Source organism: Zootermopsis nevadensis, unplaced genomic scaffold (genome assembly GCF_977971745.1).
Source record: "Zootermopsis nevadensis isolate Lab colony 2312 unplaced genomic scaffold, Znev_1.0 Znev_ptg000061l, whole genome shotgun sequence".
Classification (NCBI taxonomy): Eukaryota; Metazoa; Arthropoda; class Insecta; order Blattodea; family Termopsidae; genus Zootermopsis; species Zootermopsis nevadensis.
The window spans coordinates 4,482,424-4,500,503 of NW_028259192.1; the positions used below are offsets into that span (position 1 = coordinate 4,482,424).

General features: G+C 37.0%; 2 protein-coding genes across 12 annotated transcripts in view; one reads left to right on the plus strand and one right to left on the minus strand.

Annotated features, from left to right (window-relative positions):
- The window catches only part of Dcr-1 (Endoribonuclease Dcr-1), a 145,782-nt gene that overhangs the window by 63,734 nt on the left and 63,968 nt on the right, over positions 1-18,080 (plus strand). For 7 of the 10 annotated variants that reach the window (XM_087340649.1, XM_087340647.1, XM_087340650.1 and 4 more), the window contains exons 1-2: positions 1,731-1,821; positions 10,493-10,610. The exons of 1 other annotated variant lie outside the window; for it this stretch is intronic. In XM_087340649.1, coding sequence (XP_087196775.1) covers positions 1,798-1,821; positions 10,493-10,610 — 142 coding nt within the window. In that variant the 5' untranslated portion in view covers positions 1,731-1,797. Of the gene's footprint in view, positions 1-1,730; positions 1,822-10,492; positions 10,611-18,080 lie in introns of those variants that run through there. 2 more of the 10 variants (XM_087340657.1, XM_087340652.1) reach the window with 1 other exon arrangement.
- obst-B (obstructor-B) lies at positions 4,550-16,979 on the minus strand. Of its 2 annotated transcripts, none has more exons than XM_022073342.2 (5): positions 16,864-16,979; positions 11,720-12,004; positions 9,730-9,930; positions 6,168-6,363; positions 4,550-5,132 (listed from the first exon to the last, which is right to left on the minus strand). In XM_022073342.2, the coding sequence occupies exons 1-5, from the start codon at positions 16,907-16,909 to the stop codon at positions 4,997-4,999; spliced, it is 864 nt and encodes a 287-aa protein (XP_021929034.1). In that variant the 5' UTR covers positions 16,910-16,979; the 3' UTR covers positions 4,550-4,996. The 2 variants fall into 2 exon arrangements, with proteins under 2 accessions (XP_021929034.1, XP_087196800.1); XM_087340674.1 differs by lacking the exon at positions 16,864-16,979 and adding an exon at positions 13,744-13,786.

The window sequence follows — 18,080 nt, forward strand, 5'->3', positions numbered from 1 at the left end:
CGCCCTGATGACGGAGGCAGTATGACCTCTGAAACGTTGGTAAACATCGACCAGACTACACAGCGCAACAACCCAGAAGACAGAAATCTTCATACTCATCGCCCTGATGATGGAGGCAGTATGACCTCTGAAACGTTGGTTAACATCAACCAGACTACACAGCGCAACAACCCAGAAGACAGAAATCTTCATACTCATCGCCCTGATGATGGAGGCAGTATGACCTCTGAAACGTTGGTTAACATCAACCAGACTACACAGCGCAACAACCCAGAAGACAGAAATCTTCATACTCATCGCCCTGATGACGGAGGCAGTATGACCTCTGAAACGTTGGTAAACATCGACCAGACTACACAGCGCAACAGCCCAGAAGACAGAAATCTTCATACTCATCGCCCTGATGACGGAGGCAGTATGACCTCTGAAACGTTGGTAAACATCTACCAGACTACACAGCGCAACAGCCCAGAAGACAGAAATCTTCATACTCATCGCCCTGATGATGGAGGCAGTATGACCTCTGAAACGTTGGTAAACATAACCAGACTACACAGCGCAACAGCCCAGAAGACAGCCATCTTAAGATTCTGGTCGTCATTTTCCCATGGTGTAAGTTGCATTCCGCCTGCAGGTACTTCAGGTTTCAATGTCAGAGAAGGACGCAGAATTTTTTCTGTCAGAAACGAGTTTACTTAGAACCTAAGCGGATTAATGGATTCACATTCTTCTCTAATTTGTGGGACAGTATGAAAAATGTTTATAATTTCATATACCGTACTTTGAGTGCTTCATTATTCTAGTTATATGAGAATATACAGTCCTAATTGGAGATTGAACTAACAATTTTCATCTCAACAGTAAAACTCATGTACTCTTCTCGGTAATAAAATATAAGTTTTCATTGATCAGTTTCCAAACTTCTTCAAAGAAAATTAATTTCTGGACTCGATGCTCCTTGAACGATGTATATTTTCAACTGTGTAATTTGATTCCATATGGATCTTTGTCCGCTGTTTTTTTTTCTGTAATCGTATTTCTGATTCCTAATTAAACAAGCTGATACTGTTTAAATTTATGTTAATAATCTGAAAGTACTTGTCACAAAAGAAATATTTACTGAGATATAAGACTACATTAGATAAAAAGCAAATAGAACAAAATATGGCATTTAAACATTTAGTAAATGAAACATTCAAATTTATTCATATAAGCGAATAATAAAGGTATTTTTATTGTGAACAGAAACATTGCTGAAAGAATTAGGCATTTAAGTGAACACGTATGTCGAAAGTGTAAACAGAATTAAATGGGCAGATATGAAAATTTTAAAAGCATTTATCGAACACAGATTAACGAAGACAGAAAAGGCGTATGCCTGGTTGTGGACACTTGGAACATATAATGAAGAGGTGTGTAAAAACAGTTGACATGGAAGTATAAACGTACACTGCGATGATAATGATGACTTTAAGACTGGTACATGCATTATTTTATTTATTTAGTGTTCTGTCTGACGACAGGTCCATATGAACAGGATCCTTCCATCCTTTTCTCGGACTGGGACCTGTTCATATACGTTCTTGGCAGATGATCCAGAAGTGGTTTGCCATTGCCTTCTTCTGTGTGTGAATGGAGTAATTGTTGGGATGCCACGGAGAAACCGGGGAAGCCCCCGGAGGAAAACTCCGTGTTGCCTATACCACGGCCTTGCCCAACACAAGTTATAAATTCGGGCACCGCCGGGAATCGAACCCGAGACCCCAGGATTACAAGGCCAGCGTTCAACTCGGAAAGATGAAAACTCTTAATTTTATCCAGGTAAACAATTGATGCATTTTCTGTTCAGGATGGTTTTAAAAAGCTTTTTAACTTTGCTTTAGAATGCGCCATCAGGATGCTCAAATGAAACAAAGAGATTTGTACTTGTTTAGACACGTCAACCTTTGTCTGCGCTGCTAATGACAATTTATTCCGGGACAACCAAACTACCAAAAAATAAGACACTGAAAGCCTGTTATATCCTTATAAGGAAGTTGGTTTTGAAGTGAACACAGATAAATCTAAGTTACATCTTGTAATCAGAATGCAGTACGGAATCATTTTGCAGTACGCAAGTTGTTAACGAGTCTTTCGCAAATTTGGTAAGTTCCATTCACAAGAATATCCATTTTGGGGGGAAGTTTGCTACCGTGCAATTTAGAATCTTCGGTCTTCCTGTCCACATGAACAAGTAAATATCAAAATTTATGAAAACTACAGGATTTTTAATTGGATTAATGTGACTCAGTATAAGGACCAATTGTGATCTCATGTAATAAATCTTACGACTCCGTATAAAGCCGGAAATTTCTTGACTAACTCAGTAACTACTAGCTTCTCAAGGACTTTCCTCCACGCTGTTGCATTTAAGTAGAATGTAACATACCATCATTCAGAGTCGTAAATGAAGATGGCCTTTCAAAACGCTACTGACATTTGCGCTGACCTATCCGCGGTGTTGTAGCCTAACCAGATGCGCAATACACTTTCTCTTTTCAGTATTCAGGCCCGTGAAAGTGCGGTATGAGTCTCGGAGACAGTGAAAGTTGCGAGTTTCGTTGCCCCATGTGTATCAGTTGCCTCTATTACATCAGTTTACCTTTCTGCTGCTGATTCGTTAAAACTTGACTGTGTTGGATTTGGGCTTAGAAGCTTACCGACGTTTCAGAGGTCCTTGCTGCCCTACAACCCAGCAGGCAGCAATCTTTACTATGTTCTTTAATTCTTCCTGGATCAGTTTATTTTTTTATATTTACGCTAAATTATTTTCGTCTCTAACTTATTAATCTTTCTTTCTGTTTCCTAGCTTTGTTTTATATATTTCTCTAGTTTCCTTTCTCATATAGATTTCTTTATATTTTAATTATTTCTTCCTTTACCTTGTTTTTCTTTCCTTCTTCAGTGTCGAACTTGTACAAATTGAATGACTTCAACAGCCACTTCCATCTGTCTTGCAGAATTGTCATTAAAATCATTCTTACTAAAATGTCTGCTATTAGTTCATTATTTATTTACATAAACAATCTTGAAGGGTTGTGGGTGATGTATTTAACAAAAGGAAAGAGTGTGGGAAATGTGAATAAATTAGGACTATCGCAACATTTGGAATTAGTCGACCATTGTTCTTACAGCACACACCCGGACATCCTTGGAGAAACGTCTGACTCTGATCCTTAAAATATATAAGGATGTTGTTTCAGTAACAAAAAACATGATGTCAATATTTTAACACTTTCTGTTATGTTTAAAATTTCATCCCATTAAAAGTGCCAAAAATGTGTTACCTCATAGCTCAGTCATTCGCAAACAATTTTATTGATTCAATGAAATATTATTATTTTTATTATTAATAAAGTGTACTTCATTCGTAAGATACTGATTAATGAAGAGATTTTGGAAGGCTTAAATGGAAAATCAGCCGGAGTCAGGGGTTTGCTGAAAATGTGCGTATGAATTCGTCAAATCCATTAGCAATTATTATTGTGTTAGTCTGCTTAAATTTATCTTTTGCTTATTAACTAAACAGTTTTTCTAACGTTTCAGCTTTCAACTGCTTTCTAGCACCTAATTAATTGCAGTAGTTAATAATTCCTGCCCCAAAATATTACCACATTCACTGTACCATTTTTAATTATATGTGCAAATAAATAAATTTTATTAATTTCACATTTGATGTACTTGTCTGACAACTGTCATATTTATTTAAGTTGATACTGTCTGTACAGATGAAATTCTAGACATAACTATCGCTTCTAACAAGCTATTATTGTGATCTGGTAAATTTTACAAACGAGTTTGTACCTTTAATTCCACGCGGTTTTATACTAAATATATTTGTGTATAACCAACGAAATTTCTCAATGTTTATATTTATTACAAACACATGTCAGCCCGTGGATCATAACCAGTGTAAATTATATAATTTCAGGAATACGTGTTTGTGGTACATGTGGTCAAAATCGTGTTTAGTGTACTCAACAGCAACTTTCTAAGGTCTCTAACACAGACAACAGAAAATCTTGTCTCTGATTTTATTTTCGCACAGTACGAATTATATTTAATTACATCGATTTGATGAATTATATAACTGACGCTGGTGATGGCTCATTGGCTGAAAAGTATTTGTTATAAATAAATAATAAAGAACAAGAAATTTTGTTGATTATAAAGAAACATTCTCAAACTAACAATAAACATCCTCCTCCCAACTTATGTTGATTTAACATTTTTATATTTCTTTGCTAGTTAAGTACAAAAACCTTTCATTTCTCTTTCTATGGATGAGCTTTTTATATTAAGGAAAATAGCACCCTATACCCTTCTGGTAGGAGTTTAGGAAGACACGAGAACTTCTGAGGACGGTACTGATTTTTTTCCCTTGTCAGGAATCGAACTGTGGTCTTCCAGCCCATTGCTTGTTCAAACCTCAAAGTGAGCTGTCCAAACACCTCTTTAAAAATCCAGTTTGAAATTTTAGGTAAAATAAGTTTTGCAACATCTCATCAGATATGGTATATCATAAACCAAAAACTTTACTCAAAAAACGTGATAAGGTTGAAATTAACAATTAATGTTATACTACATTAGGAATGTACAAAGATATTCCGAATGTTATAAATACGTTGTATTTATTGTGATTAGTTCAGATTAATGCAATCAGAACCCACTTTATTCAGCAGTGTGAAGATCGTGTCTCTGAGATTTCTACCCCTTGAATGCAGAGCGTACAATTTAAAACGCAACTCTAAGTACAATGGCAGCGGCCTAGCAACAAGGTTGACCTTGACCCCAGTGTCAGTGGGGAGAGGGGCCAGTGTATTTATTACAGGGGAATGGAACTTACGTAAATTAAATTGTACGCTCTTTATATCACAATTTGTAATGCGTAGATATTCAGATATTCCATAAAGACACATTCTCACAATTACTGTACTTAGAATCGTACACTGCGTAATTATTCCACCTCAATGGGACGCAGTCTTGCACCATTTCTCGTCTTGTAATCTTCTCCTCGTGTTCTATTCTTGGGTTTTGGATTCTCCAGATCTGCCAACTGCTGATCTGTGAGGATACCCTTATACCATTCGGCACTGGAATATAAATAAAAATAATAAATATTTGTTTAAATCTTGTCAGTCTGATCACAATAAAATTCCTATTAAATATTAAAATATTACTATAATTAACATTTAAATATTTAAAATATATTAAAATGATGTTCTCTATCGAAATGTTCGATTTACATTAGAACATCACTTTTTACACGACATGTTTCAGTTCTAAATGAACCATCTTCAGGTGTATAAAATTATATAAACTTAAATATAATTTCTTAAATGTAACTTTTAGTCAGATGTTTATCGGATATCAAATGAACTGAAACATGTCGTGTAAAAAGTGATGTTCTAATGTAAATCGAACATTTCGATAGAGAACATCATTTTAATATATTTTAAATATTTAAATGTTAATTATAGTAATATTTTAATATTTAATAGGAATGTTATTGTGATCAGACTGACAAGATTTAAACAAATATATATTTATCACAATATGACGCAACATTATCATCTCAAAAATAATAAACTAAGCTCGTATAACGCGCCGTTAATAAATCATTATCTGACTTGCATCATTAAACGAAGTAAAGAGAGATTTACTTTAAACTGTTTAATTAAAATAATATTAAATATTTACAATTTTAATAGTTGTCACTACTGATGACAAGAAAACGTCTATAAAAATTAACCCTCTGCAATTTAAACGAGGTTTAATGTAGAATTACGTATCCAATAAAGGTAATTAGGGCCCCCACACGACCTGCGGGAAGGGATTTCAGAACCCCTGGCCTAAACTGATAACAAACCAAATAAATTTCATTCCTAAATTCTTACACAGAGTTTTTGGTCCTTAAGTTTATATCCGAGAAGGAAGCTGGCATGTGTATGCAAGGATTCTCGTGCATATAATTTATTCCGTCTTAAATCTTCGCGAGGCGTAATGCTGACCTCTCACCCCCATCTAGTGCCGAGGTGAAGAATGAGTAGGAGACCGCTCTTCCCCCAAGCGCCTCTACCTTACAAGCTCACAAGACCAACATTTTACAGGATTTCAATTTGACTCACCATTCGGGGACATTCCTAGGCCAATCGCACGTTTTGGTGGCATCGTTAAACACTTGTCCCATCTTGCAGCCATTACGGCGAGGCACTTCGCCGTTGATACAAACGTAGAAGAACTGGCAGTCCTCCGGGTCAGCGTAGCGCGGGTGCTGCTGTGCCTCTGACATCGTCGTCTTCGGACACGTGAACTTGAACACGTCTGAAACCAACAGTTTGAGCAGAATATTTACACTTTTTTCCTACTTTATAGAATAGTTTTCGTGCTGTAGATCAATCAAAAAAATTTAACTTTTAATGCTTTGAGTAGCTGTTTCTAGTATTGAATCCTTCTGTTTCTAAAGTTAACTATATATAAATATGAGATGGTAAAGTTGCGTCATATTGTGATATAATAAATATATATTATTTAAATCTTGTCCGTCTAATCACAATAAATTCTTATTAAATATTAAAATATTACAATAATTAACATTTAAAATATTAATGATGTTCTAATATTTTAAATGTTAATTATTGTAATATTTTAATATTTAATAAGAATTTATTGTGATTAGACGGAGAAGATTTAAATAATATATATTTACATGTAAATATGTTACATTTAACTATTATTGTTTTACGTTTTAATAAATGCTTATATTATTAAGTGTCGATTCTAATTACGTTACTTTATAAATGAGGTTCGAACTTTCGCCATTGTTTGAAAATTCTGCCTTATAAGCTACACCTTATTCATAAATTATAATAGGTAATGCATCCCTACAACAAAGTTCTCATGACTATATTCAATGATTCATTACCTATCGTCATCGTAGAGAAAGCTAAACACAGATTTTATGGGGTCTTTAGCACTCCACAAAACAACTGTATTAACAAATTTTAAGATCTGTTATGATACAAAACTTCAGGACGCTGTATTAAATGTCTCTAGTATTCTTTCCATCTCACTAATTCGTAATTCCGCCATTTTTAATATTTTTCTTAGTGATTTTAAAAAGTACAAGGCTTGGGTGCAACACATATATTTCATTCAGTCTTAGAAAAGGCGGGAAAGCGAACACAGACAGACACAAAATTTATTTTTTATTAAGTAAATGTATTCAAATAAACCAAAAACAAATGTAAATAAAGAATACTTTTGTAACGAAACAGTTCATAATACTGCTCAGTATAAAACATCAGGTGAACAGTAAGTTTCAGTCTCAAGTCATCTTAACCTCTGATAGAGCATCCTGGGATGTAGTTGGTAAGTAGACAGGTTAATTGTAGAGTACAGTAGGGCTATGTGACTAAGACACGCGAAATTTAAAAGCCGCAGACAAAGAAACCCAACGTTTGACCTTGAGCTGGTAATTTGACAGGCCAAATTCTGAACAGGCCTGAATGTTTGACTGGATTCCTCGTGCGTCATACACGTATCGCGCAGTGATATTGAGGGCATTCCAAGAGAGTGGTCTGTCGAAAGACTTTCCAGTGTTCATGCACCACTTATCTGCGACGTGAACTGCGTACAATTAAGTTCGTTTTCTACGTTTCTCCCATTGTGTTACGGGCTGTTAACAAGGTCCGTAACATTCAGTATCCCTGAACTTCACGTGGTTTTAAAGCTTACCTTATCTCCATCACTTATAAGGAGGACTGTCAAATATAGTGTAACTGATTTCTTGCTACTTCATAAGCCACGAAACAAATTTAATGCATTTATATTTCTTTTCTGTCCTTGTGTCCTTGTTCTTTTTATATTTCCAGGGTTATTTCTTCTTCTCCTTCCGCGTCTTTGTATTTTTATTCACATTGTTTTACACAGCTCAGTAAGATTTCTATACCATATTAACCATTTTCTGTAAAAATAGTATTAAAATATATTAAAATTGTCCGTCAATCACAATAAAGTAATATAAGATAATTAAATGGTTAAAATATTATCTTTTGTTCCGTATCGACTACTCGATTTACATATGGAACATTCTCGACATGTTTCGACTTTCATAGAGCCGTCATCAGGTGTATGTTATAAACTCTTAATTCAATTACTAATTTTTAATTTTCTTATCATTTCTTCATTTTTCACATTGTATCAACATTTGTTGTTGTGTTATATATCATTGATACAATCGTATTGTCGGAGTGATGTTAATGCTGCGTATATTGGTTAGAGAAGTAATATCGAAGTTGTAAGAGGAGAGATCAGAAGTACATCGTATCGGAGCGAGGTTGCTTATTGACTCATTAATTATTAAAAATTAGTAATTGAATTAAGAGTTTATAACATACACCTGATGACGGCTCTATGAAAGCCGAAACATGTCGAGAATGTTCCATATGTAAATCGAGTACTCGATATGGAACAAAAGATAATATTTTTAACCATTTAATTATCTTATATTACTTTATTGTGATTGACGGACAATTTTAATATATTTTAATACTAGTTTTAAATAAAATCACAATATGACGCACGTACAATATCTTACCATTTTCTGTAAACTGTACCTTTCGTTGTTCTCATGATAAGATGCTAATTTTTTAGGTCCAGATATATCCGAGTACGACGTCAACGTTGTAAGTCAAGGTTATTACAGCCTGCTTTCATTTTCGTTATCCGGGAACCAAATTTCTAATCCGTAAGTTGAAATGTTCTCCATAGTAAATAATATTTGAATATCTCACAGCAAATACTTAAAGATAAATTAAATTCACGATTCAGTTCTAATCGTAGATTTCATACACTTTTTTGTGTTAATCTCCTGTAACAGTTGGAAATATGGTTGATTATGTGTAGGCTACTAAGGGGCTTTTTCAACGTAATAATTGCTGTCGAAACGTGAAGCTTATCATACACAGACATTTACTGTCTAAATAATAATACTTGAAGCCTTAAATTTACGTATCCTACGAGCCTTAATTACACCGTTTTAAAGAGAATTTCACCTCGTTAATAGTAAAAATAATTATATTAATAACAAACTCAGACATTTTATTCGTTGAAGAAATCCAAGAAATGCAAGGCAGCTACGGAGTAACAGAAAGCAAGAGTTAATATTGAGAATTTTATAGTCGCTTAGATGATAAAGAAAATTCCTCGCATTACTACGTTCACAATAGATCAAATTCAGAAGATTATTCCAACAGTATTTTGGCAAATTGTTTATAGAATAATTAAAATAATTTATTCTGTTGTATCAAAATAAATACAGAGATATCATAGCCTATAAATTCGTTGAATTATTTTGGTTAAGGGAATGTTTAAGAATAATTTATGTTTTTGATATTACGCCTTCAGAAATGTAGATTCGATAGTAAACCGTGTGCATTCATCATATACATTTACAGAATTAATATTTTAATTTCAAGTTTTTACAGCCCGGAGTAGTATGGGATATCGTGTCGTTGCAACTTCGTACTTGACCGGCGTTTCGGAGGCACGGCAGTAAGCACCACTGAAACGTCGTGAGTCCACACAGCGCGATATCCCACAGGGTTGTCATCTCGGTATTATTATTGTTAATTTTTAATTCTGAGAATGGGGAGACGAGAACGTGGAGTGCCAAGCACTGTCACCTACCTTCTGACGAACATCCCTTCTTCTTGGCCTCGTCAGGCCACGTGCAGATACCAGTTTTCTCGTTGTAGACGAGTCCGTCCGGACAGGAAATCATGTTGAACTTGCCGTCGACGCAGTAGTAGAACTTGTCGCAGATGTGGTTGTCTTCGTGAGCGAAGTAGCCGTTCTTCCGCGGGCAATGCAGACTGGGCTGAGGCACCTCTGCGGACGTAATGAGGTTTTAGCATCGGCTAGGGAGACAATGGGATTGGGGAGGACGTTTTAGCAGACAGGTAAACTGCTGGAGCTCTACGTTAGAATCTCAACCGAGTTACTTGCTACACGTGATTTTCTCAGTATTTCCAAAGAAATTTATAAATAACTTACCTTCCCGTTGGCCACGATAGAGTCTTAACAAATCCGTACCTACTGAAGATTCATTTTATTGTACGCTGTAAAACCTATGTAATCGAAACGACGTCATTAAATGATATAATGGCAAGTAGAATTTATAGAGGGCGTTTTTAAAAATCAGTTCGTAAAAATGTAATTTTATTGATTTATATTTGGTTATGTTCAATTGAGCGTTTAGGTTAAATATTATCATTTCAGTCAGATAGTTCAAAATGTGTTATGTCCTTGTGGTACTCCAGATATTTCGATGGTTTAACCTGCAAATGCATCCGTTGTGGTCTCTATGACCCTGTTAAAGTTCTCGTTGTTTTCATAAAATTTAGCGCTTGTGTCTACAACAGAATTCATATAATGTTATTCTGCGTTCCAGCGAATTTGGCCGCTGAACTTTGTGAATTGGAATCTCGGAGAGAGTCACTTACCAGAAGTTTGCTGGAAGGGATGGCAGCAGGCCGCCTACACAACACTCCAAATAAAATATCTAAACGGTATGTAACACAGGAAAGTCGATTTCACTACATTACACATCACTAGAAAATTTACACTGCTGAGAGTATTAGATAATTTTATCTTCTTCACAACTCTCCGAGTCCTCTTCCAATTCTTCCACTAAATACAGGCCATCGCTTTCTGATTCATCACTTGATTCATTACGACCGCTGCTGTTGTCCACTAAAGGATTTTCAATTATATATAACATATATATTAGTGACAAAGCGTGACTAGGAGTCACCTCCTTTGAAAGCGTGACTAGGAGTCACCTCCTTTGAAAGCGTGACGAGAGGACACCTTAAGTGTTAAAACATCACCGAGATTTTAAAAGCGTGACAAAGCGTGACCACACGTGACGTACTGTAACGGCGTGACAAGATGTGACCATAAGTGCCGAAACGTTACAAACATATTTAATACATTAGCTAACCTAAAAAAATCCACTAAACAAACTTAACATAAATTAAACCCAACCTAACCTAACCAAACACTAGCCTAAACTACTCTGTCCTAACTTCATCCAACTTATTGCAAAGTAGCCAAAATTAACCGGGCCTTACGTAACATAACGTAAGCGTGACGAAGACTGACTTATTTAACGCGGGTGCCCAAACGTGACAAAGTGAGAACACGAGTGACCTGAATTGACCTCGTGACAAGGGATCACCAAACGTGTCGAAAATTGATGAATATTTACAAAGCGTGACCAAACTTAGCCAAGCTGGATAATGCGTGACTTAGCGTGACCTACTATTGAGGCGTGACGAGAGGTCACCATAAGTGTTAAAATAAGACGAAGATTTGAAAAATGTGTATAATCGTGACCAAGCGTGACAAAGCGTGACTAGGCGTTATGTACTGTAATGACGCTACGAGATGTGGCCAGAAATGTCGAAACGTGACGAATATTTACAAAGCGTGACCAAACGTGACAAAGCGTGACTATGCGTGACCCACTGTAAGGCCGTGACGATTTGTGGCCATAAGTGACAAAACATCACAACGATTTTCAAAACATTAGCTAACCTAACGAAATCCACTTAAAACATAACAGTGTTGCACTAGTAATTCGTACAGTGAGTGCCAAAAGTGCGTTAGAACTTACGATAGTCGGGACGTTGTGAGCAGTCGATGTTGAAGGGCAGATCACACTTCTCTTGCATGGGGCTGTAGTCGTTGAAGACCATTCCGTCCGGACAGAGTTTCTCTGTTATGGTTCCATCAATACACTCATAATACTTGTCGCATTGATAAGCATCGGCGAAGTAGCCATTGGGCTCCGGGCACTCGTCAGTCGTGTCCTCCACCTCTGTCGTGGGGCGCTTCGTGGTGGACGTAGGTCGTCGCGCTGCCTGCTGTTTACGGCCGGGCGCCTGGCAAAAGACAACCCCTGCAACACACATTACATGGAGGCTACCCCGCTATAGCGCCACACCTCGCGTTATAGCGGGGTGGGGATACAAAATTGAAAAATGTATGTCTTGTCTTCAGTCAGAATGTCTTCGACGCATCACCGGCTGGTGTGTTACACAAAAATCGCGTACATTTTTACTCTTTGTAAACATACACGATTTTTTTTCAACGAGACTTAACAAACTACATTTTAATTAGGCCGATATTCCGGAAAAAAGGTAAGAAGATGAAATGACAGACATGTTTCTGGGTAAGACGGAACAAATTTATAGCATTTTGAGACGAGCTACTAGACTCAGTTTTTAAGAACTCTGATGGAGGAATTTTGAGAAAATACTCGTCTGTAGTGTACATCTCCTTTACGCTACGTATTATCCAAAATGTATAATTAGTTCAATTTGATTCTAATTTAATATTATAGCAAATATGTAGACCTACCGCAAGAAAACTGACGCCAACCAAATTTGTAGTCCGGTTATAAATTATTTTTATTCCTCAGACACGTCGGAAACACATATTCTTATGAACTTGTAACAGAGCTCAACAGTGTTTGTGCTGCATATTGAAATCTATCACAGCGGACATTCGCTTCAATGAATCAACCTAAACTGAATATGGCTGTCTTATGGGTTATTACACGGTGTAGTGTGGTAGATTTCCACCAACGTTTCAGAGGTCATACTGCCTCCGTCATCAGGGCGATGAGTATGACGATTTCTGTCTTCTGTGTTGTTGCGATGTGTAGTCTGGTCGATATTTACCAACGTTTCAGAGGTCATACTGCCTCCATCATCAGGGCGATGAGTATGAAGATTTCTGTCTTCTCGGTTGTTGCGCTGTGTAGTCTGGTCGATGTTAACCAACGTTTCAGAGGTCATACTGCCTCCGTCATCAGGGCGATGAGTATGAAGATTTCTGTCTTCTGTGTTCTTGCGATGTGTAGTCTGGTCGATATTTACCAACGTTTCAGAGGTCATACTGCCTCCATCATCAGGGCGATGAGTATGAAGATTTCTGTCTTCTGGGTTGTTGCGCTGTGTAGTGTGGTAGATTTCCACCAACGTTTCAGAGGTCATACTGCCTCCATCATCAGGTCGATGAGTATGAAGATTTCTGTCTTCTGGGTTGTTGCGCTGTGTAGTCTGGTAGATTTCCACCAACGTTTCAGAGGTCATACTGCCTCCATCATCAGGGCGATGAGTATGAAGATTTCTGTCTTCTGGGTTGTTGCGCTGTGTAGTCTGGTAGATTTCCACCAACGTTTCAGAGGTCATACTGCCTCCATCATCAGGGCCCTGACAGAAATCTTCAGACTCACCGCTGTGAAAACCTCAAATCCTACAACCTAAATTGATACAGCAGCACGTCCGACTGTCTAATGCTGTCTACTACCTTCTTATTGAACCCTAATAAACCTAATAACCGAAGTACCGGAAGACGCAGAACGTAAATCTCCATCGAGTGCAGAACCTCATTAGCACCACCTAACAAATTAATAACGCAACGCAACAGAAGTTGGGACCTTCTTGGTCTTGGCCGTTTTAAAACTGCACTCTCACGTTCGGCTAATAAAACGGCCTTTTGTTGCCACTATCATATTTCCTTAAAATATTACCTTAAAGAGATTTACGTAATATTCGAAGATCAGTGCATCATTTCACGACACTACATTTACAAATTTATGCGTACGCCATATTGTTGTTCCACACTACTTACTTAGTGTTCTGTCTGACGACAGGTCCATATGAACAGGATCCTTCCATTCTTTTCTCGGACTGGGACCTGTTCATATACGTTCTTGGCAGATGATCCAGAAGTGGTTTGCCATTGCCTTCTTCTGTGTGTGAATGGAGTAATTGTTGGGATGCCACGGAGAAACCGGGGAAGCCCCCGGAGGAAACCTCCGTGTTGCCTAGACCACGGCCTTGCCCAACACAAGTTATAAATTCGGGCACCGCCGGGAATCGAACCCGAGACCCCAGGATTACAAGGCCAGCGTTCTAACCGCTAGACCACCGTGGCACTGTTCCACACTATAGAAAATTAAAAGGTCTCTACTGGCTTAACGTCCACACATTCATAAACCCATCCATCGATACATTACACACATACACAGACGCTTAAAGGCACTTCCACATTTAGAAAGGTAAATTATCTATGGTGCAAAGAACGCGCATAGAAACATTTTGTACTGTTCAGCTTTGCTATCTGAGATGTGATCTAACTGCGAATGATAAAGTTGACTAGGCAACTGTATTCTCGTTCTGCACCGTTGTTTGCTTGAAGGACGAAGAACTGAAAACTGGAAAAGCAAGGTCTGGGAGTGACCTCACATTCCTAATGGCAGTGAATTTAACTTTACACAGAAGTATAAGGGTTTGAGTTTAGTATCAGACATGAAGTTTGCAGTCGAACTGTCTAAGCATGGCGATTAGCAAAGCAATAAATGCGAAATTTATTTAAATGGAGGCATTTAGATTAGTGTAGGTTTCAACCAAATTTACACATTACGGATTTTCTGTTAAAGTCATCTACTGATTTTTAATACCCATATATTGAACAGTTCTAAAAATAATTTTTTATTCTGAAGACCTTCAGTCAGAAGTAAATAGATGAAGTTATTTTTCCGTAATTTTATTAAACTTGGACAAACTACAGCTGGGATAACCCGGTTAAAAATGTGTTAAGTATAAAAAAGTATGAATTGCATTAGGCACTATCTTACTTTTACCATATTACACGGCGCAACAACCCAGAAAACAGAAATCTTTATTCATTACCAAGTTCACGAAGTTTCGGAGATATGATGATTTTTTTAACATTTTCGTCAGAATTTTCGATATGTTATATCCTCAGAGAAGCACAAATTGTAGTTAAAGAAACTTGTGTTCTAATATAATAAAACATAAAATTTAAAAAACGTAAATATAATAAATAGCGTAATGAATACGAAACATTTCATAACCAAATGTGCACCGACTGGGTGTAACAAGTTAATGAAGTCGGTAATCGTATTATTGTCATTATGGTTCTTATATTTATTATATTTTTATAAATGTATAACTGAACACACTCTTTATCACTGTATTGTGAAATATATATTCTTTTCAGCAGATATAGAATGTTTCATATATTACACTTTAAGAGTAAGTTTGGGTACTATAGCTTCAATAATTTGTTTAGCTATCATCTGCCATTTTACTGAGGTCCCAATCTTTTATATTTAACTCGTGTTTTTGTCTAGATACACTGATAGTTGTGTAGTTGAATATCTCTTTCACTTTAGTAACATTAAGGATTATGGATATTATTCGAATGTATTGTTGTGATGGATCTCCATCAAAGGCTGGTTATTAGCATGCAGTGGTGACGACTATCAGCTGATAGACTCGAGAGGGACGAATACTAAAATAACATCGTAATCAGAGCATGCTAATAGCCAAGTATTTTGACTGAAATGTTTTGGCCATTTCTCTGTGCGTGCTACATGCACTGCCGACCTCATCCTATTCCTAATAACATTTAGCCTATCTCTTCGTTATCAGGCTAACATCTCCTCCAGCGCCCTGTCACTTCTCAGTTATACGTACGCAGTTTCCAAGTGATCTCTTCCTTAAAGAACGAGGCCAAATGTCACACCCGTACAAAACAGGGAGTAAAATTATGGTGTTTGTGTTTAATCTTAGCATTTTTATATGAGATCAAAATAGAAAATGTTCTGGACTGAAATGTATCATGCATTCTCCAGACTTTATCTTCAAATTACTCCTTTATTAATGAAATTTCGACTTTTTACTTTCGTTCCCAAATATTTTCATGTTACCATATTTTAAGGACAGCCATTACCTGGTATGGACCTGTCTGTAGTTTACGGGAAAGAGATCGTGTTATTACAACCATTTAACACATTTGAAACTTTTGTAGTTAGATAAGAAATTAAATCTTTCTGTACTAAACAATAAAAAAATTTGATATAAATTTAGTACAGTGTATTCCATAGATACTTTCACTACAATCACAGCTGTAACACTGATATCTCCAAATTACAATGTGCGAGTCAGAAAAATGATGTCTTCAAATCAAAATCTGTGAATAATGTTAGAAGAAATATCACAATTTCTAGCATTACCTAGAATCGAAATATTTAACAACAATTTTAAATTACATTTTCAGTCTACTTGCAATTATCTCTATATGTATCGTAATTGAAAGTTGACAATAAAATTAGGCATAATACCGTTATATAAGATCTTAAATATTATGGTTTCCAGTATGATATTCATTTCTCCGTAATATGTAAAAATAACATGTTCCAGTTCCCTGAAATAGTTAAATTAATAGCAGTGATGAGACCTTATTAATTTAAAGAGAACTTGATTATAGTAGATTCGTATAAATTGGAATTTTAGCAAAAATAAATATATAAATTGAAATAGGCCTAAGTTATATTATTTGGAAGTTCGTATCTTGATTAAAACACATTATCAAGTTCTGTAAACCTAGTAATTATTATATTATGCCATTTGTCCCTTTATGTGTGTAATATAAATTAATAGTAGTTCGATAAATTTCGAAACTAAAGACTTCAAACACTCATTTCCTTTCAGTTTTAAGCCTTACGCCTGTAACCATAAACAAAACTGCTGATAACCTCTTTCAGGTTTACAATATGGCTGAGCTTATAGTTTTCTTTAAGTAACTGTAAACTTTTTACGTATTTATTTTCCGTACCAAATTCCACTACAACAGTAACAAAACCCCTGTCAGCGCACTAATTGGTTATGGTTTCACTCACTGTCAGATTGACGTCAAATAAACAGAACTTGTGCTACTTACCAATGGCCACGCAGAGAACCAGCAACTTGAGAAGATATGTGTTCATAGCGGGAAAGCGGTACACACTGCGTGGACAACCTTCCCTGCAGCTCCTAATACACGGTATTGCAGAGAAAGAGAAACCAGTGGCGGCTACAGCCAGTTCACAAACGAATGTTATGGATGTCCACTTTCAGCAGTAAGTGGCATTACAAGTAGGATTTGAGTTTTTCGCAGCGGTGAGTATGAAGATTTCTGTCTTCTGGGTTGTTGCGCTGTGTGGTCTCCGTCATCAGGGCGATTCATCGCCCTGATGACGGAGGCAGTATGACCTCTGAAACGTTGGTTGACATCGACCAGACTACACAGCGCAACAACCCAGAAGACAGAAATCTTCATACTCATCGCCCTGATGATGGAGGCAGTATGACCTCTGAAACGTTGGTTAACATCGACCAGACTACACAGCGCAACAACCCATAAGACAGAAATTTTCATACACATCGCCCTGATGATGGAGGCAGTATGACCTCTGAAACGTTGGTAAACATCGACCAGACTACACAGCGCAAGAACCCAGAAGACAGAAATCTTCATACTCATCGCCCTGATGACGGAGGCAGTATGACCTCTGAAACGTTGGTTAACATCTACTAGACTACACAGCGCAACAACCCAGAAGACAGAAATCTTCATACTCATCGCCCTGATGATGGAGGCAGTATGACCTCTGAAACGTTGGTAAATATCGACCAGACTACACAGCGCAAGAACCCAGAAGACAGAAATCTTCATACTCATCGCCCTGATGATGGAGGCAGTATGACCTCTGAAACGTTGGTTAACATCTACCAGACTACACAGCGCAACAACCCAGAAGACAGAAAACTTCATACTCATCGCCCTGATGATGGAGGCAGTATGACCTCTGAAACGTTGGTAAACATAACCAGACTACACAGCGCAACAGCCTAGAAGACAGAAATCTTCATACTCATCGCCCTGATGATGGAGGCAGTATGATCTCTGAAACGTTGGTTAACATCGACCAGACTACACAGCGCAAAAACCCAGAAGACAGAAATCTTCATACTCATCGCACTGATGATGGAGGCAGTATGACCTCTGAAACGTTGGTTAACATCGACCAGACTACACAGCGCAACAGCCCAGAAGACAGAAATCTTCATACTCATCGCCCTGATGATGGAGGCAGTATGACCTCTGAAACGTTGGTA